At 47.0% G+C, this 25796-nt stretch overlaps 1 protein-coding gene across 3 annotated transcripts in view; it reads right to left on the reverse strand.

The window, feature by feature from the left end:
- Positions 1-25796, reverse strand: part of CFAP57 (cilia and flagella associated protein 57) — a 169779-nt gene that overhangs the window by 86715 nt on the left and 57268 nt on the right. For all 3 annotated transcript variants that reach the window (XM_029618441.1, XM_029618442.1, XM_029618443.1), the window contains 5 exons: positions 9107-9272; positions 8023-8136; positions 4065-4277; positions 897-1070; positions 475-636 (listed from right to left, as the gene is read on the reverse strand). In XM_029618441.1, coding sequence (XP_029474301.1) covers positions 475-636; positions 897-1070; positions 4065-4277; positions 8023-8136; positions 9107-9272 — 829 coding nt within the window. The remainder of the gene's footprint in view (positions 1-474; positions 637-896; positions 1071-4064; positions 4278-8022; positions 8137-9106; positions 9273-25796) is intronic.

The following is a 25796-nucleotide window of genomic DNA, read 5'->3' on the forward strand; positions in this document are numbered from 1 at the left end:
TATAAGGTTACTTATTATGTTGTATAGGGTTTTGGAGTTGTTGGAGGAGTTTTTGATTTTTTGACTATAGTAGATTTTAACACCACCAGACTGGGTGGCAGTGTGGTCCTACTATAGAGTGTCAAAACTGCTTTCAACTAGTGTTGGAAATTAGTAGCATATAAGATATATAAATAATAAGCAAATAAATAAATAAATAAATAAATAAATAAATAAAAGTCTAAGAGCCCTGAAAGACTAAATTTCCAACCATCAAGAAAGAACCCAAGGGAGCATAGAGTATCTACTTGCATTATTGATCATGAATGTGCCCAAAGTTCTAATAGCGGGTGGCATAGGTCTTACTTTTTGCCTCTCTCCCCCAGTGAGTCTCCTTTTCTTTCTCTTTTCCCCCTTTTTGCTTTCTCTAATCAAATCCCCACACTCAATTATCATTTCCAATTTGTGCTGAATTATTGTGATTTTGATATTTACCTTCTCCTCCAAGTCTGATTTGGTGATCAAAACTTCTTCTGCATATCCTACGTCCTTCTCCCGTTTCAGTCCTCGACCCTCCTTGTCCATAATCTTCCAGATCAACAGACAGCTATCCTCTGAGATGGTCAAAAGATATTGATCATCATAGCTAACAGCCATCTAAACAAAATAGAAACACTAAAATGATAAGTAATGAGAGACAGGGAATGAAAAAGGTAAGGCGACATAAGTTAAAGGAAAAGACAAGAAGCAAGACAGAAGTACTTCCCTAAGAACTTCTAGAGTTGTGCTATAGGAATTCTGCTGGAGGCTCAAATGATTAAATGTATTCTTTTGTCCTAAAGACTAACAAATTGTAAAATGCAAACACAAAATGCTGAAGATTTATAAAGCACGCAGAAAGAGGAGACTTCCGTTACCTTTGTGATAGGGCCAGCATGAGCTATGTATTCATTGTATTCCTTATGCACTGGCAGAGGGTATTTCATGGACCGAACAACTCCATTAGAAGTACCAGTGAAGACCATGCGTCCAGAGTGGGAAACAACAACTGCAGTGTAAGCCATATCAAAGGATGGCACCTCCCGTAGGATCTAAGGCACAAAGCAGATCAGTTTTTATCACTGCACATTTTGTAGGATATAAAGCTAAACTCTTCGAACAGAATCCAGACAGCTCAAACACAGAAACATAGAAATGCAAAAGTAGCTTCAGGGAAAGAGAGAAATGAGTAAGCAGATCATAACCCTGCTCCACCTCTAGGGTTGCTAATTGGCTTGTATTTGGCTGGCCTAGTTGGTTTTAATAAGGAGAAATTGGTGGTAAACTGGCAATATATGTGGCAGCTTTGTCCTGTTGAAACTGAGAGCTCGGAAAAATAGCAGAACATTTTAACTGGAGCATAAATGGCAGGCGAGAGGTCTGTGATTAAAAGGAAACAGTCAGGAGCCTGCATACCAGCTTATTCAGGATGTAGGAATTCTATCATGTGGAATTCCATCTATCTGATTATGCAGAAATTAGTGGAGCAAAAAACACCCCTTCATGAGTTGTCTGTGAATGCTGAGATCAATGTGGATTGCTCCTGGGATGTCAAAAGTGATTATACATGGTGCATCCAGTATATATATCCTGAAGCCAATCAAGGATGCCATGGAAGATCTGAGTTTAAAAACAGCCACCTTGGGTGAGGTCAATCCTATAATCAGTATCCTAGAGAAGAATTTATAGAGTTTCCAGAGGTGTTGGGGTTCATGCACTTCTTTCATGTGAACTTGCAAAATTGTCTCAAAACCCTTACTAAGCAGGATCCTTCCAGACTAGCCATGCTGTGTGACACATGGGTGAAAGGAAATATCATCCTCTATTCTGGAACTCTGAAATACTGGAAGGAGAAGCTAGAGGCTAGGGTGCAAAAATGGGAATGCCAGAGGCAGAATAGCAGTGGGGATAGTTTCAGCAGTTGGCAACAAGAATTTTACCCAGCAGGGAAGACTTTGGAAAACCCACTGAGGTCATGGACACAGAACCATTGCATATCAGGCACAAAAGGTCGTGCTTTGGCCAAATTTCATCAAGGTTGCCCAGCATTTCCTTTTCTGCCCACCAACCAGCATGCCTAGTGCACAGGTATTCTCAATGTAAGGGGACAAGTACATATTGTTCACAACTAGCACCAGAATTGGTGGAAAAGTAAGGATGTCTTAAGATAACCCTCCATCTACTAGATTTCTCTGAATTTCCATGCAAGTGGCAGGAGGACTAACTGAAAAGCTCCACCAAACCAGTACCCAGTTTTTATCCTCAGTCCTTGCTGTGTTGATGCCAGTTGCCACTCTTGCTGCTGCTGCTCCTCATCTACCTCTCTTCTGGTTCAGTGCTTTTGAAGTGTTGAAGGCCCTCCTCTTGCTGTCTTACCTCTCACTCTATTTCTAGGTGTTTTGATGCCAATGTGCTTGCAGTCATTCTCCTCACTCTCTGCTTTGGGGTCTTCATGCCATGGTTGGTGCTTTGGACTCTTCACGTCATTGTTAGTAACCTTCAAGCCTCTCTTGATGCCTTGAAATGTTTGTGTGCCACTTTTGCCCCTTTTGTTTTGCCTTGAGGGTGTTTGTGCCTCTTTTGGTGCCCTTTGCCCCTCTTTTTGTGCCTTGGAGTCTCCCTGATACTGTTTGAGATGATTTGCCCCTTTCATGCCACTATTGGTACCACGTTTCCTCACTCTTGGTGTCTTGGAGTGCTATTCCCTCTCCTGTTGATGCCTACCTGAAAGTTTCATTAAACTCAGACAGAAAACCCCAATGTTAGAATCCAAAATAGGATGCATTGCTTCCCCCATTGATTTTAATGGCAACAAATGAAACATCTACCTTATAAATGGCCTGTGACCGACGGCCCGCAAATGCGCAGTAGAGCGCAGCTCTACTGCGCATGTGCGGGCAAGGATGTCGATCAGAAAAAAAAATGGCGGTGGGGCCGCAGGAGCGGGAGGAGAAGCAGCGGCGCCGCGCGCGCGCGGTGCCGCTGCTTCTCCTCCCCAGATCTGCCGGCAGATCTCGGGTGGGGGGGGGTGTCACTCCCGCGCCCCCCCCACCGAGATCTGCCGGCAGATCTCGGGGGGGGGTCACTCCCGCGCCCCCCCCACCGAGATCTGCCGGCAGGAGCGGGAGGAGAAGTAGCGGCACCGCGCGCGCGCGGTGCCGCTACTTCTCCTCCCCAGATCTGCCGGCAGATCTCGGGGGGGTCACTGCCGCGCGCGCGGGAGTGACCCCCCCCCGAGATCTGCCGGCAGGAGCGGGAGGAGTTAATGGAGCCGGGTGAGGGTTGCGGGAAGTCGCGCTTACGGCGCCGGGAGGAAATGGAGGTGGGTGGAGGGAGGGAGGGAGGGAGGGAGAGGGGGACTGAGTGAGTGGGAGGGAGGGAGGGAGAGGGGGACTGAGTGAGTGGGAGGGAGAGGGGGACTGAGTGAGTGGGAGGGAGGGAGAGGGGGGACTGAGTGGGAGGGAGTGAGGGAGAGGGGGGACTGAGTGAGAGGAGAGGGAGGGTGGAGAGGAGTGGGTGGGGGAAGGGGGTGGTGAAGAGTGAGGGGAGAGAGAATGAGGGGGAGGTGAGAGACAGAGGGATGTAGCCCGTTTTAACGGGCTTTACGGCTTGTCTTGATATAAACAAATGAATTTGGGAACCAAAACAAGCGAACTGAAATATAAATGGTAACTGAACCAAAATAGTTTTCTGCACACATCTCTAATGTACAAAAAGTCATATCATAGGTCAGGGGAACACACTGGTAGGAGACTACAAAAAGATCAATCAATAGAAAAAGTGTTAATAGCTTACTCGGTAAAAAGGTACAGCAATAAAAATCAAAAGTTTCTAAAAGCATCCTTTTATTGAAAAATCCTTGCTAAATCAAAGAAGAAGTCCCTCTATATAGCACTCCTGTTGCTCTTTCATACTCATTATGCTATGATACTAAAGAGCCTATATGTGCTTATGAGGGTACTTCTGAGTTTATATGGATTAAAATGGGGATAGTAGGTAGTAATGGGATTAAAGGAACTGTGTGAACATATTAAATGACTGCTTACCTGGGAATCACAAATCTCTTTCAGTGTCTTGTCAGATCCCACAGCAAATATGGTCTTTGCGTCAGCTGAGATGGCTACACTACTGTAGCTGCAGGACTTGAGCACACACTCGGACTCCCGCTTACCCAAAAGCGTGTTCCACTCATATACAGCTCCATCCATGCCACAGGAAACCAACCTGCTATCATCGGCACTCCACACCACAGAACGTACCTGAGGGCAGAGCAAGAAAACAAAATAGGGCATCCAATGACACTCCCCATAAGTCATATGATGGAGACCCCCCACCATTTTGGTCGCCCTTCTCTGGACCACCTCAAACCTGACTCTGTTCCTTTTAAGATACAGTCTCTAGAAGCAAATCTCCTTCCACGACTGCCTGCCCGCTCTGCCAGGCCCAAGCCCAGGAAGCAAGTCCTTCCCTGCACACGTTCTCCAGCTGGAGCCTGCTTCAGAGGCGCATTCATACAGGTATTGTATCATATAAAACTGGTGTTGCTGGACTCTTGGGTAATGTTTGGCTGGCTACAGGATGGCCCCTCAACCAGCCTCACTCACCACAAGACACCGCCATGATGCTCTACTTGTGAGTCCCCCTAGGTGCACGTGGAACGCTACTACTAAAGGCCCCGTGACAAGAAAGCAGGGCTGTTGGAACTCACAGATGACATGACATGGCTGGGTATATAAACTCCAGTTGAGCTCCCTAGCCTTGCCTTGCCTTGAGCAGTGCGTTTTGTTACATTTGAAAGCCTCATTCCAGCCTGCTTTGTCCAGCCCGCCACATTCCAGACTGCCCTGACCAGCTTGCATTGCTGCAACTTGCCTTACACAGTCTGTCTTTCCTGCCTACCTAGTCCCAGCCTGTCTCATCACTACTTCCTGCCTTGCCCTGTCCTGGTCCTACTCTTGCCTGACTGATATTGATCTTTGCTACAGTGCAAGACCACTCTTTTGTCTGCCGCCTGGTATTGACCTCTGCTTTGAACCACGACTACACCGTGCTTGCCGCCTGTCCAGACCCTCAGCCTGAACTTGTTAACTCTGCTTGCCGCCTGCCCTGACCTCAGTTTGCCTTTGGACATTCTTTCTCTGACCACCCACAGGGACACTCGCATAAGTACTGCCGGCCCCTGGAATCCAAAGGCTCAACCTGCAGGTAAATGGGGCTAGTACAGGTGAAGGCCTAGCTCAGTCCCAGCATTGGGTGTGTCCGCCAGCTGTCAGCATGGGCCTAGTAGATTCATCTCCTAGGCTGCGTTAACCATGCACAGCACAATGACTCACTACTATTACATCTTGATTTGAGCATTGTGCTCTGAAATACCTTTTTACTAAATCGTCTACAGGTGGCATATTAGAGTGGATTCTGGACTGTTTTGCCTTCCTCATGGCCAACTCCATTATCATGGAATTATAGGGCAGTTGGACAATGCTGTATCCCGGTGTCTTCTTCAGACAGAATGAAAGATCTATTTTCTATGTTACAGCTGCACCAGAAAAGGAGGACTCCCATGTCTTCATCAGTTTCTTGTCGAGCACTGTATGAAATGGAAGTGTGGATGGTTCTGTTGGGATGTCTAAAATCTTCAAGATCCCCATTACTTCTGCCCGGGGATCATGATCCTTCCTCACCTGTACTTTGAAGGAGGTGCCCATTTTTTCGACGAATCAGGAATATGTTAGATCCTCTGGTGGAGAGGATTGATCCGGTGGTTCTTCTGGTGGATCAAATGGTATTCTGTTGGAACTTTCTGGGGGTATTCCCTAGGGAAGGAAGAACAGGACTCTCTGACCTTGGTTATGATGCTTGAGTAGGTTCCCTTGAGGAACAAACAACGGCATGAGTTCCTCTCTGGTGTCCTCTGAGAAAAAAGAGGGAGGTAATGGCAGCGATCCTGGCATCACTGGGGTATGCTGGTGGGAAACTTGGTTGTTCAATTTGTGGGAAAGTGAGGAAAATAAATTTCTATATCAGTAATTTAGTCTACAGCTTGTGGTGACCTGCAGCCTGGGGATTGTGGTGGAGCATTCTCTTCTGGCACTGACTTGCTCCTGTTCTATGGCAGGCATGTGACCCAGTGGTAGAAGGGAACAAAAGAGCTCCAGTGTCTGGAGGTGGAGGCCTTGTTGCCATAGGTTTGAAGCCAGAAACAACCTGGGACTCCCTGAAGAAAGATGGATTGCCACTTCATATGAGGAGTAAATCCCCAGTGGGAACTTAGGTGGTGGTTTTGCCACCCCTAAATATCATAGACTGGTGTGCAGTCTTCAGGAAATGGTGTTGACATTGGCCATCCTTTTACCTGTGGGTGTGAAGAGTAGTCATCTCTTCTAGGGCTTGTGAATAGTTTGAGAGGTCTCGGAGGCAGTTCTTGACCTGTGATGTGTCGGTTGAGGAAACAGTGCATCATGGCCTGACATAGCCTGACATCAAGGCTCCTGTGCCGGCTGAGTTTCCTTGTTTCATTCTTTAGAGGAAGCCTCTTTGTCAGAAGATTGAGGGGCATCGGTTCTCTGTGCTCCTTTCTTTTTTTCTATTGTGGTGCGGCAGCATCTGGCACTGGTCTCTTAGCAGATGGAGCCTTCTTATGGTCCTTGGAGCCGTGAGTTTTGGGGCAACACGCCACTTGCGCTGTTTGCATCATATGCACCGTGGGCATTGCACTGTGTACCGTACACAAGGGAACATCATGCGCCATCAGAACTTTTGTGCTGTGTGTTCAGCGCAGTGCATTGGGTGCCAGAAGTTTTGCACCATGTGTCAGGTGCGATGTGTTGGGTGATGGCCCCCACACCAGCCGCATTTTCTTGGGTGCTACGGTGTTGTGTATCTTAGAATGTGTCAGGGAGGACTTCAATGGAGCTTTCAGTGTATGTGCCAACCCCGAGGAGGCTGGTCAGCATTCTTGGTCCTGGAACCCCTTAATCCTCCCAGGAGAGGAGTATAATGACCTCCTCCCTTCACAACCAATCTCAGAAGATGAACTTCCTGGTCTGAGGCAAAGGAGGTTTCTGCGGACAACAGCAGTATGTCCTCCATCCCGAAGCACGCTATTTTCTCTGCCGCTGCCTCTGGGTTCTGGGAGACATTCTGCTGCAATCCCAGCAATTAGCTTGATCATGATCTGGGCTGAGGAAAAAGTACCAATTGTTATGTCCATCTGTTATGGACATAATGTGGCCATATGAGTAGTATTTAAAACCTGAAGTCTTGAATTGGGTCATAGTAGCACTGAAAAGCGCTGTTAGGGGGTTGCTAATGCAAATAGAACTCTGAGATGAAAAACCTGCAAGAGACAGGGTTCCAGCCATCTGTGAGAAGCACTGAAAAAACAAGACTGAGGAGACTTGTAGACTGCTTATTTGTACGGGAACTACTGAACATGCCCAGTAGAGCTGAAAGCTCTATAAGCTTTGAAAGACAGCTCCACCTCGTGCCGCCTAATGATGTCATCCTGAAGGCCAATCCCATTGAGCATGGCTAATTCAGCCTGCTTATTAATGAAAAACAAAATAAATTATAATAAAGCATAACAAATAAAATCTAATAAATCATCATCTATTTTAAAAAATAACCAAGTAATACAACATTAAAAAACACTTAATACATTATAGAATAGACAAATGCCCCAACTAAAACCCAATTCCAGATTCCTGTTCCACTGAGGGTAAAGCACCTAAAGTTAAAAGAAGCATACATTCCCACTAAGGAATCCCAATCCTCCCTCTTGCTCATGAAGAAGCTCCTAAAGGCCTGACTCCCTTTGATTCATCTCTTTGGGCATGACTTGTCTCTGGCAACAGGCCTGTTCTTAAGATGGCCGGAGATGATGTAAATCAAATGAAGTCTGCTGCATTTATTTTTCTGTTATTTTAATAATGCACTGGGCAGGCCCTGGACCCCTCTAGGGTCTTTGTTTCTGGGTGTGTTGGAATATATACAATGAGCCCTTACCTTTCCATTGTGTCCTTTCAAGTTGGTGATGTTCTCAAAGGTACTGGTGGAGTAGATGTGAATAACATTCCCATTGACAGTAGCAAAGAGGTGACCCCCATGACTGAAGGAGCACTGCAAGAAGATAAGGAAGAGTGAAAGAAAGAGGAAAAACACAATGGCTGAAGAGAGCTCTGAGATTGCAGGGGAAATGCAGAAGAAGATGAAGGAGAGTTCAGTGACTGTAGGAACTCTCCAGGGGCAGGTGAAAAATTGCTCAGTGACTGCCTGACACTGTGGAAGGAAAATAGAGAGAACCCAGTGATTGTTGGGGAACTCTAATCTTAGTTTTCTGAAGACTTCTAATTTTTTTTAGTGAGCAAGAATCTATGATGAAGAGTGAATTCATAGAAACAGCAGAAAAAAAGACCTTTGTAATCTTTCCATTCCCACCAACTGCTCAGGTCTATAATCCCTACCACTCCCCTCAGAGATCCCCTCTGATTGACCCAATCTTTCTTGAATTCAGAAACTGTTCTTGCCTCTAAAACCTCCATGGGGAGGCTGTTCCATGTATCCACCACCTTTAAAGTAAAGAAATATTTCCTTAGATTACTCCTGAATCTACCCCCCTTTTGCCCTCATCCAATGACCCCTCGTTCCAAAGCCTCCTTTCCATGAAAAAGGACCTGCCTCCTGTACGTTTATATCTTGGAAGTATTTAAATATCTCTATCATTTTTCTCCATCTCGCCTTTCCTCTAAGGTGTAGATGTTTAGATGTTTAAGTCTGTCCCTACATGCTTAACCATATTAGAAGCTACTCTTGGACTGACTCCATCCAGTTTATATCCCTTTGAAGGTGTTTGCTTCAAATACCACACAGCATTCCAAGTTCTTTCAGAATCTCCAGTACACATGGGAAAACCCCACTCCTCTAATTATCTACCTTCAGCATAATATCCTGAAAAAAGTGATGGTCCTCTTCCCACATCTTGCCCCACAACATATTTATTTAGTTATTTATTTATTTATTTGAAGATTTTTTATACCGACGTTCTTATACCCCAAACTATACATCAAAGTCCTCTCCCTGTGGCCCTTACCTCACGACAGCCTCGTACTGTGAATTCCTTGAAAGATCGGATGTCATCAATCAGCAGGTTCATCAGACGCAGTTTGTCGAAAAATCCCACCAGTATATAAAGTCCCGAGGGATGCAAAGAAATACTATATGCCTCCTCCTGAAACTCCTTGTACAGCTCAAGGATGCTACAGAAACAAAAATAATCATTATCCATACAGTAATCAGGTATTCTGAAATAGTTTCTAATTGTGAGAGATCCAATTCCAGGACTAGACTAAGGCCCAAGGCCAGAGTGCTGCAGGACTAGAAAGCCACAGAACAGACATTAACTGCATGAGATCTGCAGGGCAGACACTTACATTAGAAGTCCAGGCCACAAACATGAGAAGCTGTGCCTCAGACCCCGAGCATGGGAAAAACAACCTGCATGCATGAGAGGCTAAGCATCAGACAATGGGCATGAGAGATCAGACAGCCCATGTCTACCAGATCCTCCAGGAGTCTCCCAGAACGTCTGCCTTCCCTCTCACTTCCTATTTTCCTTACTGGGTTTCTCAGCAATAAAACAATAAAGTACCAGAGAAGCAGACTCAGCAGGAGAAAAGCTAAGAAACAAAGCCAGCAGCCCTTTTCTCCCCTTCCCTCCCCTCATAAGAACCTGCCATACTGGGTCAGATCAAGGATCCATCAAGCCCAGCATCCTGTCTCCAACAGTGGCCAATCCAGGCCATAAGAATCCGGCAAGTTCCCAAAAACTAAGTCTATAGGAAAATTTATTTATTTATTTATTTAACATTTTTATATACCGGCATTCGTAGGACACATCATGTCGGTTCACAATTAACTGAGAAAGGAAAGGAAATTCATTGAACAGGGGGGTTTAACTGGGAGATATTGGATAATAATTGGATAAAAAGAACAAGGTGAATGGCGAAGTACGAGAGAAAGAGAAAGCAAGCATGGATAACTTAAAATGGAAAGATATGGATTTAAAATTACATATGTGAACTTATTTACAAAGTTGGGGGGAGGGGTGGGGGGAGAGAGAGGGGGGAGAATATATGCGAGAGAGGAGGTAAGGATAAGGGAGGGATTTAAAAAGGTAAGGAAAGAGGGGAAGGGGAAGGCTGTAGAGGCTAATGGAGGGGAGGGGGGGGGGGAGTGGAGGGGGGGGAGTGAGGGGGAGTATGGGGTGTACTGGAAGGGTTACCAGGGTGGGAAAGGTGGTAAAGGTGGGAAGGGCTGAATATAGAATGCACATTCCTGCTAATTTTCGTTCCTGTAGTACCACGGATCAGTCCAGACAGTGGGTTCAGCCTCCTGTCCAGCAGATGGAGACAGAGAAAAGCTGAAAGGGTATCCTATATCAGGACTGTGCTCACCCTGCGTCCCTTCAGTATAAACGTAGAAATACCAATTGAAAAGTAGAAATACCAATTGAAAAGTGAACCAGAGTGAGATCATGCAAGTAATAAACAGTAACATAGAACTGAACAGGAAATTCAAACAATAAGAAGTTGCTCTTACATATTTTATTTATTTATTTGCTTTTATATACCGACATTCGATCGAGATATCACATCGGTTTACATATAACTGAAAGAATAGGGCAAGGTCTGCCTATTTTACATTGAACATGGTAACTTGTCTAATATCTAAAGATGAATATATGTTGTAACAGTTTATAATAGCATTTAAAATAACATTTATGATATATTAATAAAATAACATTTTACATTGTAACGAGGAAACTTGTATTAGGGCTACAGAGAAACATTTCTAATATGACAAGACAGCGTTGCTTGGGAGGAAAAGATTGGCTAGGGATAAGGTAGAGGCTTAGGGAGGCTAGTTGGGGGGCTTCTGGTGCGTGGAGGGGGGTAGGAACGAAACAGGGAGAGGATGTGTGGGGGGGGTTATATCAGTGAGAGAATGGGCAGGGGGGGGGGTTTCACCGGAGAGGGTGTGGGCAGGTGGGGAGGTTTATTTAGGAGTCAGCATTGAAACCGGGGATAGAGCTAAGTATCTGGCGGGAAGGCTTCTTTTAAAGTGAATATTGAACTCGGTGAGGGGGTTAAGTATCTGGCGGGAAGGCTTTTCTGAATAGCCATGTTTTGAGTTGTTTTTTGAAGGCTTGGGTGGAAGGTTCATTTCTGAGAGGGGGTGGGAGGGAGTTCCACAGTGTTGGGCCTGCTACTGATATGGCTCGTTTGCGGGTGGAGGTGAGGTGTGCAGTTTTGAAGTAGGGAATGGTGAGGAGTCCAGTGTCTGAGGACCTGAGTTTTCTTTGTGTGGAGTATGGGAGTATGGCAGTGTTTAGCCAGTTCATTTTGTTGTTGTTTAATTTTTTATGGATGAGGGTGAGGGCTTTATACTGGATTCTCTGTTTAATGGGGAGCCAGTGAAGTTCTTTTAGTGTTGGTGTGATGTGGTTGCATTTTTTTGTTTGTGATGGTCCTGGCGGCGGCGTTTTGCAGAACCTGAAGAGGTCTGATGGTGGTTTCGGGAAGGCCAAGGAGCATTGTATTGCAGTAATCGAGCTTAGAAAAGATTATTGATTGTAGGACTGTTTGAAAATCCTGAGAGTGAAGAAGGGGTTTGAGTTTTTTTTTAGTGTTTGCAATTTGAAGAATCCATCTTTGATCATGCTGGAGGTGTGGTGTTTGAGGTTGAGTTCGTTGTCGATGGTCACACCTAGGTTTCTTGTTGAAGGTGTGAGTTGCACCCCTAGGTTTTTCGTGGTGTTGTTGCTGAGGGGTGTAGAGGGGCGATCGTTGGGGAGATGGAGGATTTCAGTTTTGGATTGGTTGAGGCAAAGTGATAGTTGTGACAGCAGTTGAGTTATATTCGAGTTGAGTTTATTCCATCTGTCCAGGGTGTTTTCGATGGATTTGTTTATGGGGAGTAATATTTGTATGTCGTCTGCATATACAAAATAAGTGAAGTGTGATTCTGAGAGTGGGAGGAGATATATGTTCAATAGGGTTGAGGAAAGAGAAGATCCTTGTGAGACACTATGTGTAAGTGGTACTTGGGAGGATTCAGATGTGTTTATCTTTACTTTGTAGGATCTGTTTGTGACGTATGATTCAAACCATTTGATTGTAGTGTCTCGTTGTCCAATTTCTTTGAGTCTGGTGAGGAGTGTTCTGTGGTTGATCGTGTCGAAGGCGGCGGATATGTCGAGGAGTATCAGGAGGTATGAATGGCCTTGGTCGTGCCCTCTGAGGATGGTATCGGTGAGTGTAAGAAGGAGGGTTTCAGTGCTGAAAAGTTTTCTGAAGTCATGTTGAGTAGGATATAGGATGTTATGAGACTCAAGGTGCTCCGTAAGCTGATTGTTGACTGTTTTTTTCAATGATTTTTGCTATGAAAGGGAGGTTGGATACTGGCCTGTAGTTGGCTGGATCGGCTTTGTCGAGCTGAGGTTTTTTGATGATTGTTTGACCACGGCGTTTTTGAGTTTGTCAGGGAATATTCCTTGTTCGAGTGATAGGTTGATGATGTCGGTTTTAGGTTTGGCGATGATCTTGGTGATTAGTTTAAGGGTTTTGATGGGGATAGGGTCCAAGGGGTGGGAGGCGGGGTTGGTTTTTTTGATGATGGGTTCAATTTCCGTTGATGCGACAGGGATGAATTGTGACCATGAGGGGTTGAGTGGGATGATTTCTGTAGCTTCAGTGTGGAAGGACAATAAAGTGAGTACCTCCAGAGCCTTGTATATCAGGTAGGAAGTAGACAGTTCCAAAATTCTGTGGAAGAAAACTTCGAGCAGACATATCAAGAATAGACATATAACAGGGCGGGAGTCTGGACTGATCCGTGGTACTACAGGAATGACAATTAGCAGGTAAGAACCAATTTTTCTTTCCCTGTAGGTACCTGGATCAGTCCAGATAGTGGGATATACCCAAGCTTCCCTAAAATGGGTGGGACCAAGACAGTTCCGCTCAAAGCACCTGCCTTTCGAAGGAGCCAAATACTGGCACCTGTACATCGAGGCAAAAATGACGAGCAAAAGTGTGCAGAGACTTCCAAGTAGCTGCCCTGCAGATTTCTTGTGGAGAGACTGACTGATTCTCCGCCCAAGAAGTAGTCTGTGAACGCAAAGAATGGGCTTTTAAGCCCTCCGGAACCATCCGGCCCCGACAGATATACGCTGACGCAATCGCTTCCTTTAGCCAGCGAGCAATTGTAGTCTTAGAAGCCTTGTTTCCCTTATTGGGATCACTCCATAAGACAAAGAGATGATCAGAGACTCGAAACTCATTCGTAACCTTTAAATATTGCAGTAATACTCTCTTTACATCAAGGTGCCATAGGTCACCACCAGGCCTGCTCGCAATGTCCTCAGAGGAAAAAGAAGGGAGCTCCACTGACTGATTGACGTGACAGGAAGACACGACCTTCTGCAAGAATGATGGTACCATCTTAAGGGAGACACCCGAATCAGAAAAGCAATGAAAAGGATCCCTACAAGACAATGCTTGGAGCTCAGACACCCTCTTGGTGGAGCAAATAGAAATAAGAAAAACTGTTTTAAGCATTAGATCCTTGAGCGTGGCCCGCTGGATGGGTTCGAAGGGCGCCTCGCAAAGAACTTGAAGCACCAAGTTAAGGCTCCATGAAGGACAAGTAGAACGGACCGGTGGATTCAAATGCTTGGCCCCCTTGAGGAATCGAACGACATCCAGATGGGCCGCCACTGCGTAACCATCGATACTCCCTAGGAGTGACCCAAGAGCTGAAACCTGTACTCTCAAAGAATTGAAGGACAAATCTTTGGAAAGGCCATTCTGTAGGAAGGAGAGGACCTGGGATACCGGAGGCTTGCGAGCCGGCACTCCGGACTCAGCACACACATTCTCAAACACTCTCCTCACCCGAACGTAAGCGAGAGAGGTAAAAGGCTTACGGGCCCACAACAGAATAGAGATAACTTCTTCCTTATACCCCTTCTTCCTCAGTTGCCGCTGCTCAAAAGCCATGCCGCTAGACAAAAGCGATCCGCCTGATCGAAAAGTACTGGACCCTGACGAAGCAGGTTTGGGAGGTGACCGAGGCGAAGAGGACCGTCCGTCGCGAGGTTCACCAGATCCGTATACCATGGCCTCCGAGGCCACTCTGGTGCCACAAGAATGACAGGCCCCCTGTGGATTTCTATCCTTCTGAGTACCTTTCCCACCAGAGGCCAAGGGGGAAACACGTAGAGGAGAACGTCCTGAGGCCAGGGAAGATCCAAGGCATCCACTCCTTCTGAGCAATGCTCCCTTCTGCAGCTGAAGAATCTGGGAGCTTTTGCATTGTATAGAGTAGCCATCAGGTCTAAGTGGGGGGCCCCCCACCTGTGCATGGTCAGATCCATCGCCCCGTCGGACAACTCCCACTCCTTGGGGTCTAGATGTTGGCGACTGAGGAAGTCGGCTTGAACATTCTCCTTTCCCGTGATGTGGCATGCAGCCAATCGATCCAGGTGACGTTCCGCCCAGGCGAGTAGCATGCTGCCTTCTAGAGCCACCAGACGACTTCTGGTGTCCCCCTGTTGATTGATATAGGCTACCATAGTGGCGTTGTCGGAGAGGATGCGCACTGGCTTGCGACATATCAGGGGCAGAACGAACTTGAGCACCAGATGAACCGCTTAGGCCTCCAGGCGATTGATGTGCCAGTGGGATTGGGCTGGGGACCAGCATCCCTGAGTAGACTGAGTCTGACACACCGCTCCCCAGCCAGAGAGGCTGGCATCCGTCGTTACAACAATCCACTGAGGAGTCTCCAGAGGCATCCCCTTCAATAGGTGGGCGAGAGAGAGCCACAACTGCATGTTGGCAATGGTAACATCGGAGAGCGACAGGGGCTCCTGAAACTCCTCCAAGACAGGCTTCCAGCGGGACAGCAAGGCTTTCTGTACAGGATGCATATGCACAAAGGCTCATGGAACCAAATCTATAGTGGAGGCCATAGAACCCAGCACCTGGAGATAGTCCCAGGCCGTGGGAATGGAGAGCGATATCAGATGTTGCACTTGATCCATGACCTTGGGTAACAACGCCTTGCCCACGCGGTTGTCGAAGCGCGCTCCTAAGAACTCGAGGACCTGGGAGGGCTTGAGATTGCTCTTGGAAAAATTGATTATCCACCCGAGGGAGGTGAGGACCGACAAGACCTGGTTGACCGCCGTCACGCACAGCTCCTCTGACTTCGCCCGAATGAGCCAGTCGTCCAGGAGCCTTGGTGGGTGCCGTCTCTGAAGGATCGATGGCCCCGAAAGGACTGGGGCCATGCTTGAGATCTAGTGGAGGTGTTTCGTTGAAAAGTTCTTCGTGGCTTAGTGTACCTGCGCTGCCCCTGGAAGTGAGAGCAGGACAGAAAAAATGCTCTGGACTGTTTGGGATGGTCCTCAGGCAGCTTATAAACCTTGTTGTCACCTAAGGATTTGATAAGCTGTTCCAGGTCCTCACCAAAAAGCAACTTACCCTTGAAGGGGAGAGTGCCCAACTGCAATTTAGAAGAGGAGCCTGCAGCCCAATTCCTCAGCAAGAGGAGCCGTCTGGCTGACACCGCTGAGACCATGGCTCTGGCTTGAACTGGGATGAGATCATAGAGAGCGTCAGCCCCATAAGCCACCGCAGTTTCCAGCCGTTCTGCTGTTCCGCCTCTGCAGACAGGAGATCCTGGGTGCTGACTAATTGTTGGACCCACCTGAAGCTTGCCCACTGCATGAGACTGCTACAGACTGTTGCCCAAACTCCTAGAGCCAGAACTTCAAAGATCCTTTTGAGATGAAGCTCCAGCTTACGATCCTGAAGATCCTTTAACGCTGTTGCCCCTACCACCGGGATGGTGGTGCATTTGGTGACTGCAGACACCGAAGCATCAACCTTAGGTACCTTAAGCATCTCTAGACATTGGTCTGGCAGAGGATAGAGCTTGTCCATTGCCCTGCCCACCCGGAGGCCTTACTCGGGAGACTCCCACTTCCGAAGCAGGAGCTGCATAAGTATGGGGTGGAATGGAAAGGTACGTGGCGGAGTCCTAAGTCCCGCCAGGACTGGGTCCATGGTGCGTGAGGTTGAGGCCACGGGGGGCTCTTTCGGGGGAACCTCAATGCCAAGTTCATCCAAAACAAAAGGAATGAGCGGGTCAAGTTCCTCTCGTTGAAACAGTTGCAGAATCTGGGGATCGTCCCCGTCGGCAGATGGATTTGGAAGGGCCAAAATCTGTGTCTGGATCTGGATCTGGCAGCGGAGAGGGTTGAGGGGGGTCTGGAGGATCCTGTATGCCCAGCACGCTCCTGACCTATTTGTACCCGACAAATCTGGGGCCCTAGGGCCCTGTCCGGTGGCCACCTGAGTGATCTTAGCCAGGAGGGGGGGACCCGGGGAGGGCTCATTCGGTTCCTCTAAGCTAGCCAGGAAAGATTTATGAATTAAAAAGACAAATTCTGTGGAAAAACGATATTGAACTTTGCCAGGCAAAGGGGGGGGGGGGGGGGGGGGGGGGGGTGTCTCATGGGGGTGGTCTGAAACTGCGCCTGGAGAATCCGCGGGGCTTAAATCAGGTGGCAAAAGGTTAAAAATCGGCTCCTTTCCTCCCTCAGGGCTTGTATCAGCAGGGGGATCTGGGGACAAGATGGCCGCTGTTCCTAAGGTTTTTCGCGCTGGAGCCTGCTTAGCAACGCGCCTCACCGCCCAACCCCGGACCGCCAATTTAGACTCAGCCCCGGAGGGTCACTCCCCTCTGGGCAGACACGAGGAGCAAAGCCCCTCACGGGAGAGCCGAGGGGCGGGCTCCCCACAAGCTAAACAGGCCGAAGAACGCGGCATTCACTCTGGGGGGGGGGGGGTGTGGGGAGAACCATGTTGTATGACTGCGCTGAGAAGGCAGTGCCTGGCTGACACGAGCCGGAGCGAGAGCACAAGCCCTGCAACGCTGTCCCCTGTAAGTGCTGCTGCAAATACTGCCGTTTGCCTTTTGCCCGTTTCTTTTCCTTTGATTTTTTATTTTGTATACAACCTTAGGATAGCAGAGGAATGAGCACCTCCCTGCTACAGATCCTGAGGGAGAAGCCTCTCCAGGGTCACACTAGGGCAAAGAAGGGGGAGTGACTGGACCACCAGTATCACCCCAAGTAGCCAGGCTGAAGGTCACCGGGAAAGTGGGTCCCAGGCTGAATACTCAAGGGGAAAAATCCCCCTGGGACACAGTAAGAGCTAGGAGACAGTCCTGTCTCACTGTGATTTTCCTTTTTTTTACATTTTTTTTTTTTTAAATAGAATAAATAATACTTGCTTGATCTTGTAACCAACCCAAAGGGAAAAGAGGAAAGAGATCTCCAAAGAGAAAGAAGGTAGGTAATGCTAGGGAACCACAGGTTGAACTGCCTGCACCTGCTGCAGACAGAGAAATATTGAAGGGACACAGGGTAGGCTCTGTCCTGATATAGGAGACCCTTTCAGTTTTTCTCTGTCTCCATCTGCTGGACAGGAGGCTCAACCCACTGTCTGGACTGATCCGGGTACGTACAGGGAACCCATGTTACTGTTGCTAGTAAATAGCAGTGGCTATTTTCTAAGTCAACTTAATTAATAGCAGGTAATGGACTTCTCCTCCAAGAACTTATCCAATCCTTTTTTAAACACAGCTATACTAACTGCACTGACCACATCCCCTGGCAACAAATTCCAGAGCTTTATTGTGCATTGAGTAAAAAAGAACTTTCTCCGATTAGTTTTAAATGTGCCCCATGCTAACTTCATGGAGTGTCCCCTAGTCTTTCTACTATCCGAAAGAGTAAATAACCGATTCACATCTACCCGTTCTAGACCTCTCATGATCTTAAACACCTCTATCATATCCCCCCTCAGTCGTCTCTTCTCCAAGCTGAAAAGTCCTAACCTCTTTAGTCTTTCCTCATAGGGGAAAGGTAAGATTGGCGGTAAGGTTCACAGCTGAACCTTACCGCCAATCTACCCTCTGACTGTACCATAATACTATAATCAATTTTCTATTACATTGTAAATTTTATAACATTGTAAATAATTGCTCTCTGTTAATCTCCTATCTCCTTTCTTATTCCTGCTCCCAGTTGTGTACTTCCCTGTTTTATTGTAACTGTAAGATTTAACCTCCACACCTGTTAACATTCTTATATTGTATTGTTTTTTCACCCCCTGTTAAATGTAAACCGGTATGATGCGATGCCTATCGTGAATGCCGGTATAAAAAAACACTAAATAAATAGGGGAGCTGTTCCATTCCCTTGATCATTTTTGTCCCCATTCTCTGTACCTTCTCCATCGTAATTATATCTTTGCTGAGATGTGGCGACCAGAATTGTACACAGTATTCAAGGTACGGTCTCACCATGGAGCGATACAGAGGCATTATTTATTTATTTATTTGTTTATTTAGAGTTTTTTCTATACCGGCATTCGTGGTTAGAAACCACATCATGCCGGTTTACATATAACACAAAACAAATTATGACATTTTCCGTTTTCTTTTCCATTCCCTTCCTAATAATTCCTAACATTGTTTGCTTTTTTGACTGCCGCAGCTCACTGAGCCGACGATTTCAGTGTGTTATCCACTATGACACCCAGATCTCTTTCCTGGGTGGTAAAAAGGGCACACATGTAGGTTGCATAAATCAAAAAGGGCAAGTAAATATGGGACATTCATGGCATCAAAAAGTTCACTAAACTCTGGCAAAATATAACTCAATGTAGCAAGTGTAAAAGATAAAGAGAAACAGAGCCATCCAAAAAGATGGGATGATTCCATCAAATTAGTAGTACAAAAAAGTGAATGGACAAATACAGGAAGCTGACACAAATGAGCAGACTGGAGAAGAACAAAACAGACAGAACCTCAGAATAAGGAAAATGGAGAGAAAGATCAATCGAGGACCACAAAATAATAAAGGCACAACAAAGAAAAAAATGAGGAAGGTAGATAAAAAAATGGAATAGAGGCATGAGTTGAGTAGAATGTGAGGTAGGCAGGGGGACCAAATATAAACCATCAGCAAACAAAAGAAAAGGTTGTAAACCAGAGACATTAACAAGAGTATCATGGTTTTGCCTGCTGTGCAGTCTTCCCTCTATCAGGGGCCCTCAGCAAGCCCGGTAGAGGTCTGAGCCAGGTATAATCCCAGTAACTGTTTGTTTACATTGTGTAAGCTCCTGGGGTAATCCTGTGTGAATGCAGATGATAGGCCCCTCAGGTAACTCCCAGTGTAGACGCAAGTGAGATGAGCCCCCAAGTTACAGCCCCTGGGCAGATTGCCAGTGTGCACGGTCAGAGCCCAGAACACTGTCCAATTCTGACTTTTTAAGTCCTTGTCTGTCCAGGCGGGGCTACCCCCTTAGCCTGCTGTTTTTTACCCTGTGGCAGTGGCTACAGCCAGGCCTCAAGAACATTTTAACATATTTGGTGGCTCTGTGTTACCACTTCAGCACAGGTCCCTGCTCTTTGTAAACAGAAAAAAGACAGATTTAAAAAAAATTCTCTGTTTCCTTGCTGCTAGTGTAGGTCCCTGTCTCTGCAGGCACTTACAGGCCGATACAGTACAGTGCGCCCCGACGGAATGCACTGTTAACCTGCCCCTGGACGCGCGTTTTCCCTTACCCCTTATTCAGTAAGGGGCGGAAAACGCGCGTCCAACCTCTGGCACCTAATAGCGCCCTCAAAATGCAAATGCATGTTGATGGCCCTATTAGGTATTCCCGCGAGATTCAGAAAGCAAAATGTGCAGCCAAGCCGCACATTTTACTTTCAGAAATTAGCGTCTACCCAAAGGTAGGCGTTAATTTCTACGGACACCGGGAAAGTGCACAGAAAAGCAGTAAAAACTGCTTTTCTGTGCACACTCCGACTTAATATCATGGCGATATTAAGTCGGAGGTCCCAAAAGGTAAAAAAAGTAAAAAAAAAAAGAAAAAAAAAATTTAAAATGGGCCGGCGGCTGTCGGCCGAAAACCGGACGCTCAATTTTGCCGGCGTCCGGTTTCCGAGCCCGTGGCTGTCAGAGGGCTCAAGAACTGACACTGGCAAAATTGAGCGTCGGCTGTCAAACCCGCTGACAGCCACCACTCCGGGTCAAAAGGAGGCGCTAGGGATGCGCTAGTGTCCCTAGCGCCTCCTTTTGCCCGTTTCTACCGCACCACCTAATTTAAATACAGAATCGCGCACACAGGCGAGTGGCCTGTGCGCGCGCCGGGAGAGCGGGCGTTCGTCTGCTCTCCCACGGACTTTACTGAATCGGCCCGAAAGAACATGAGTGGTCTTTGCCTTGCTGAAGGACAGAGCAAACTGGACTCTGGCTATTCTTCTACAGACTTTTATTATTTACAATAAACCCAACAAACAAGAGCCTGCTTACCTTCAGCATGGCTGAAAAGAAAATGCAGTAGTTCACAGATAAGAAGTTCTAACAAAATTCTTACTTCCTTCTCATCTGGTCTAGGCTTTCTTTATCCTCTCTGAGGCTTGCCTTCTTATTCCTCTCCCCAGGGGAAATGCCCTGCAACCAGGATTCCCTTGTGGCTGTCTTAAGGTAGACCAGGCTAAATGCTTGGTCAGAATATTAACATACTCTCCTTTACACACCCCTCATATCTGCTGAAAATTTGGTTTGAATTAGATGCTGTTGTGCTAGTGGACCATTGGACTGAGGGTTGGTGCAACCTGCAGGGAGGAGCCCAGTAGGTTCCCACTGTCAGCAGGTAGACATGTGTTAACGTCAGAAGTGGATCCTTGGACCGACCGGTGGAGAAGAATGGTCGGAAGGCAGACACACACCGCTGGTAAAGGGTCTTCACCTGGAAACCCGAGACCCCACCAGAGGAGTTGTTGAGGCCCGGGTCGCTAGGGCTTAGGTGGCTTCGCCCTGGAAGTCCGAGGTTCCCCCAGGAGGAGCCCGTAGGAACCCGGACTGCTGGGTCTTAGGAGAATCGCAGACGTGAAGGAAAACCCGGAACGGAGCGAGGGTCAAGGCAGGCAGCAGGAATCAGAAGCGTGAAGACAGGAACACAGGAACTGGTAACCGGAATCAGGAACTGCAACTAATCCTCCTAGGAGCGACCTCGTTGCAAGCCGCGCGATTCCGGGCTGGCCTGGCCGCATGGCAGCGGCGTCCCCACGAGGAGGACGCCGCTGCCATGCGGCCAGGCCAGCCCGGAATCGCACGGCTCGCGGCGCTGAAGGGAGACCTGCGGGGAAGGTAAGGACCCGGTCGCAGTGCAGGCGACCGGGGCTGTAACAGACATGGACGAAATAGAGATCCAACCGGAACTTCGCCTATACCAGCCTTGAGTCCTTGGGATCTATTTAATGTTTGGGTACTTGCCAGGTACTTGTGACTTGGATTGGCCACTGTTGGAAACAGGATGCTGGGCTTGATGGCCCTTTGGTCTGACCCAGTATGGCATATCTTATGTTGGGCACTGGGGTCGACAGGTCTTAGGTGAAGGTCTCTGCTGATGGCGATGGTTGTCCTTGGATACTAGAGTTGGAAGGGCTGGAGGACAGAGGAGTCCAAGGTTGAAGTGAAGGCCAAAGACAAGTAGTGGTTAGGCATATCCAGGGGCAGGCAGTGTTCAGTGGCAGGCTGCAATAAAGCTTATCCGGTGGCAAGCAGAGGTCAAACTAGGTATCCGTCTGAAGAGAAAAAAGGGATGGATATGCAGGAAGGGTCAGGTGAGGAGAAACACAGGCAGGAGAGGATTGCTGAAGACAAGATGCTGGGCTGAAGACAAGACACTGAAGCAACATGCTTACTCCAGGAGTAGTGGACCTGTTGCTGAGGCAGTGAGGGAAGGCCAGGATGAGCCCTTTAAAAAGCTTGGCATCTGATGTCATCAATGGGTATCGCAGGGTTTTTCCTGCCGTGGGCCCTTTAAAAGCAGGAGGTCAGGTGCTGGCATGCCTAAGAGGATGCGTGGTTGGACGGGCCCAGTGGTATCTTGCTGCGTGCAGAGCTGATGGCGTCTGACTGCGCTGAAGCATGGAGTCTTGCTGACAGCGTTTTGCCACATCGCAGAGCAGCCCAGAGTTGGAGGTAAAGGTAGTAGTTCATGGGTTTAGCCCGCGGACTGCAACAGACTGAAACCTAAAAATTATTAGATGGTGTGACTGTGTATGGATTCCCCATTTACACCGCTGTCATGATCCTCATGGACCCCCTGACTCTGAAGTGCCAAAAGGCAGAATATAAATGTAAATAAATAAAGAATATCCTAGAAAATTGATGTGGGTCACATGCAAAGCCATGTGGGGGGCAACAATTGCACGTGCATATTCGTGGAAAATATTAGAAGAATAAAAAAACCTAGCTCTGCTAGAATGCTCATGTCCCCCTTGAGATATCCTGAAAATTTACTCTGGATCAGACAGAAAACCCCAAAGTTATTAGGCAGGGCCAGATTTAGATATAGACAACATAGATATTTGCCTAGGGTGCCAAATGTTTAAGGTTTAAAAAGGCAGGAAAACTCCCTCCCCCTCCTAGGATTTTGGTACAGGCAGCATAGGCACTTGCCTGGCGCATCAGATTTTTAAGGTGCCCAACAACCCCCTTCCCCCAATACTCAAGAAGCCTACCCCAAGTCTTAAAATATGTGGATCTCCCAATCAATACTCTTCCTTGATTCCTGTGGACCCCTGATATATGGTAAAAATCTGGTGTGCACTGGAAGCAAAACAATTGCCTACATGTAGAATATGTGGATCCGGAAGAGAATACCTTGTCTGACTTCTCTTAGCTGCCCGAGATCAATAGGACATTGAATGGGACACACACACAAGTGCCTCCCTCCCTTTGGAATGCAGATTAAAATGTTTCCTTGAATTAGCTGGAGGAAATCACAGATTTTAAGTAGTTTCAGTATACCAAGTAGAGAACCTCTTTTAAAGAAGTTTGTACCATCCCTAGTAGCAGTGATTTGCTTTTCTTACTCGTATGTACTACATTATCTAGACCAGTGGTTCTCAACCTTTTTCCCATCGTGACACACCTGACAGGCCACGCTCACATGTCTGACACACTGCTCATTACAATTCACGGCAGAAATAAAAAATAAAGGCCCAGTATTATTTTTATTGTTAAGAATAACACAAGGGAAAGATACGTATTCTGTCTGAACAGAAATTGCATAAACGGTAAACATCCCACACCCAAACAGCACCAATTTCCAACACTTAAACAGTAACCACCTTACCTAAGAAAAGGCAACACTGAAATATTACACCAGGCCTTAAGACACCAATACACCTCCTATTAGGAAAACGGACCAAGTCAGGCTGCTATAGAGCCCTACAGAGAAACTACACACAGCAGAAAACATCACCTGAATCACATGTGCTGACCCTCCCCTAACAAAGAATAAAGAGACCAAAACGCATAACTAGAAGCATGCAGACAAAAACTGAATTGGAAACTGCAACAAACCAGAGTCTCTGTATGCAGTGCAACAAAGGAAAAAGAGAAACATCACCAGTCCTTATAAAACAAATCAAGAAATATAAAATCAGTAGCAGTAAAACCATACTAACAAAAAGAACAGATTATTTTAAAATAGCAGATGAATGGAATATCCAATAGTTAAAAACTCATATAAAAAATTTCTAGATACCAATAAAATATTTCAAAATAGCAGACACAAAGACCCAGTAATGAAAAATAAGGATACAAAAATGTTTTTGCTCTGCATACCTGGAAACGTTTGATATCCAGGTGTCCTGAGATTGTTTTGAATTAGCAGGAGGGGTGTTTTGCTTGCAACTTTCTCCTCTCTCTCTCTCACAATCACTCACATATACACATGCTTTTTCTCTCTCACTTATATAGGCTCTTAATTATTACACATTTACACACATGCTGTCTATCTTTTCACGCTTACACACACAGGCTTTCAATCACACACATACATGCTGTCCTTTTCTCTCACACACAGACTCTCATTCACATGCTTACAAACATGCTCGCTCTTTCTCTCATTTACACACAGGCTCTCAATCACATACTCACAAGCTCCCTCACCTAAACCAGCTCTCAATCACACACATACTCTCTTTCACATGTACAGGCTCTCAATTATTCACATACATACTCTCTCACACACACAGGATCTCAAACACACATGCTTGCTCGTTCACTCATTCTCCCCCCCCCCCCCCCCCCCCCGGAACTAGCGGCAGCAGCAGCCTCCTCCACTTCTAACCCTGAAGGCAGCAGCAACCTACTTCATTTTCAGCCCTCGCGGAGCAAGGAGTCCCATCGGCCGCAGGGGTTGACGACATTCTTCATTTTTCTCCGAGCCGCGCTGCTCATTCCTCAGGCTGCGCCTCTCTTCTCTTCTTCGGGCTGACGCTACCTGCACTAGCAGGGTCTCTTCTTCCCGCGCACGCACTCGCTGCTCACCACTTCCTCTTCCGGGCCGCGGGAAGAAGAGAGCATGCCGGTGCCACTGACTCCAGCTCTCCTGCCGCGTTCTGCCCAGGCTTTCAGAATTTAAAGCCCGGGTGGAGGAGGACCGGGGAGCAGCTGGGTCAGCAGGGGACCGGGAAGTGTGGCGACACACCGGTTGAGAACCACTGATTTAGAACATACTATCATTTTTTTATCATGGGGGAAATGTTGTGCAGACCACAATCTGTAGGGTGAATTTTAAAAGCCTGGTGCCTTCCAAAATTGTGAGATATGAGCATAAGTCAGGCCAGTGCGTGCCAAGAGGATTTTAAAAATTGCCCAGATGCGCACATATTTGCCACTGCGTGCACAAATGAAAAAACTTTAAAAAGGGGCAAGGGTGGGCCTGGTCTGGGCAGGGCACGGGTGTTCCTGTTTTTAACTTGAAATTAACGATAAATACTTACAGGAACAGGCGCGTGCGGGGGTCCCCTGCTGCGTAACTTTACTTCTGTTATAGATGGCATCTAAGTCGTAAAACAAAAAATCTAGGCAGATCAGCAGGGTTTTAAAGGTCGGGGCTCACAGGAAAGAAAGGAGGCTATTAAACTAGGGAGGTTTGGAAGTCCTATCCCTTAATGGGGCGAACTGGGAAAATTGGTAATGGCGTTGGTGCATGCCCTTTATAATCCCACTTACACAGTAGAAGTGGCATTTGCACACACATCTACGTAAAATTGCAAGCATATACGTGGATGCAGGCTGATGAACATGCGCACATGTGTACCTATGTGCCGCTTTAAAAGTTACCGTCTTTGCTTCTCTAGTCACTCCCACACTAAAAAGTGAATTTTAAAAACAGGGCACATGCAAAATCAGGAGATAGATGTGCATCTAGCAAATGCGCATGTCCACCCGATTTTATACTGCCCACATGCGCACACAAATAGCGATGCGCGAATATCTTGCATCAGGAAAAAAAGGGGTGCAATGTGGTCGGGACATGGGTGTTTTGGGGAGGAGCCAAGAGATGCACGCAAATAGCTATGTGCCTAGGTGCACACCCAGGTATATTTCAGCGCAAAGTTACTTCTGCAATGGAGCAGGTAAAATTCTTTATAAAACTATTTCCAGGCATCTATGAAGTGTTTGAGGAGTCTGGGTTAACTGGGAGACAATGCAGGCTAAAGTGCCAGGGGTGTGTGGAGGACTTAGTTCTAGACTGGACAAACTGGTGGATGAAATGGTGAACTGGTCATGGACTGGACGCACGCCTGCTATAAAATTCCCACACTTG

The sequence above is a fragment of the Rhinatrema bivittatum genome, chromosome 10, assembly GCF_901001135.1.
Source record: "Rhinatrema bivittatum chromosome 10, aRhiBiv1.1, whole genome shotgun sequence".
Lineage (NCBI taxonomy): Eukaryota > Metazoa > Chordata > Amphibia > Gymnophiona > Rhinatrematidae > Rhinatrema > Rhinatrema bivittatum.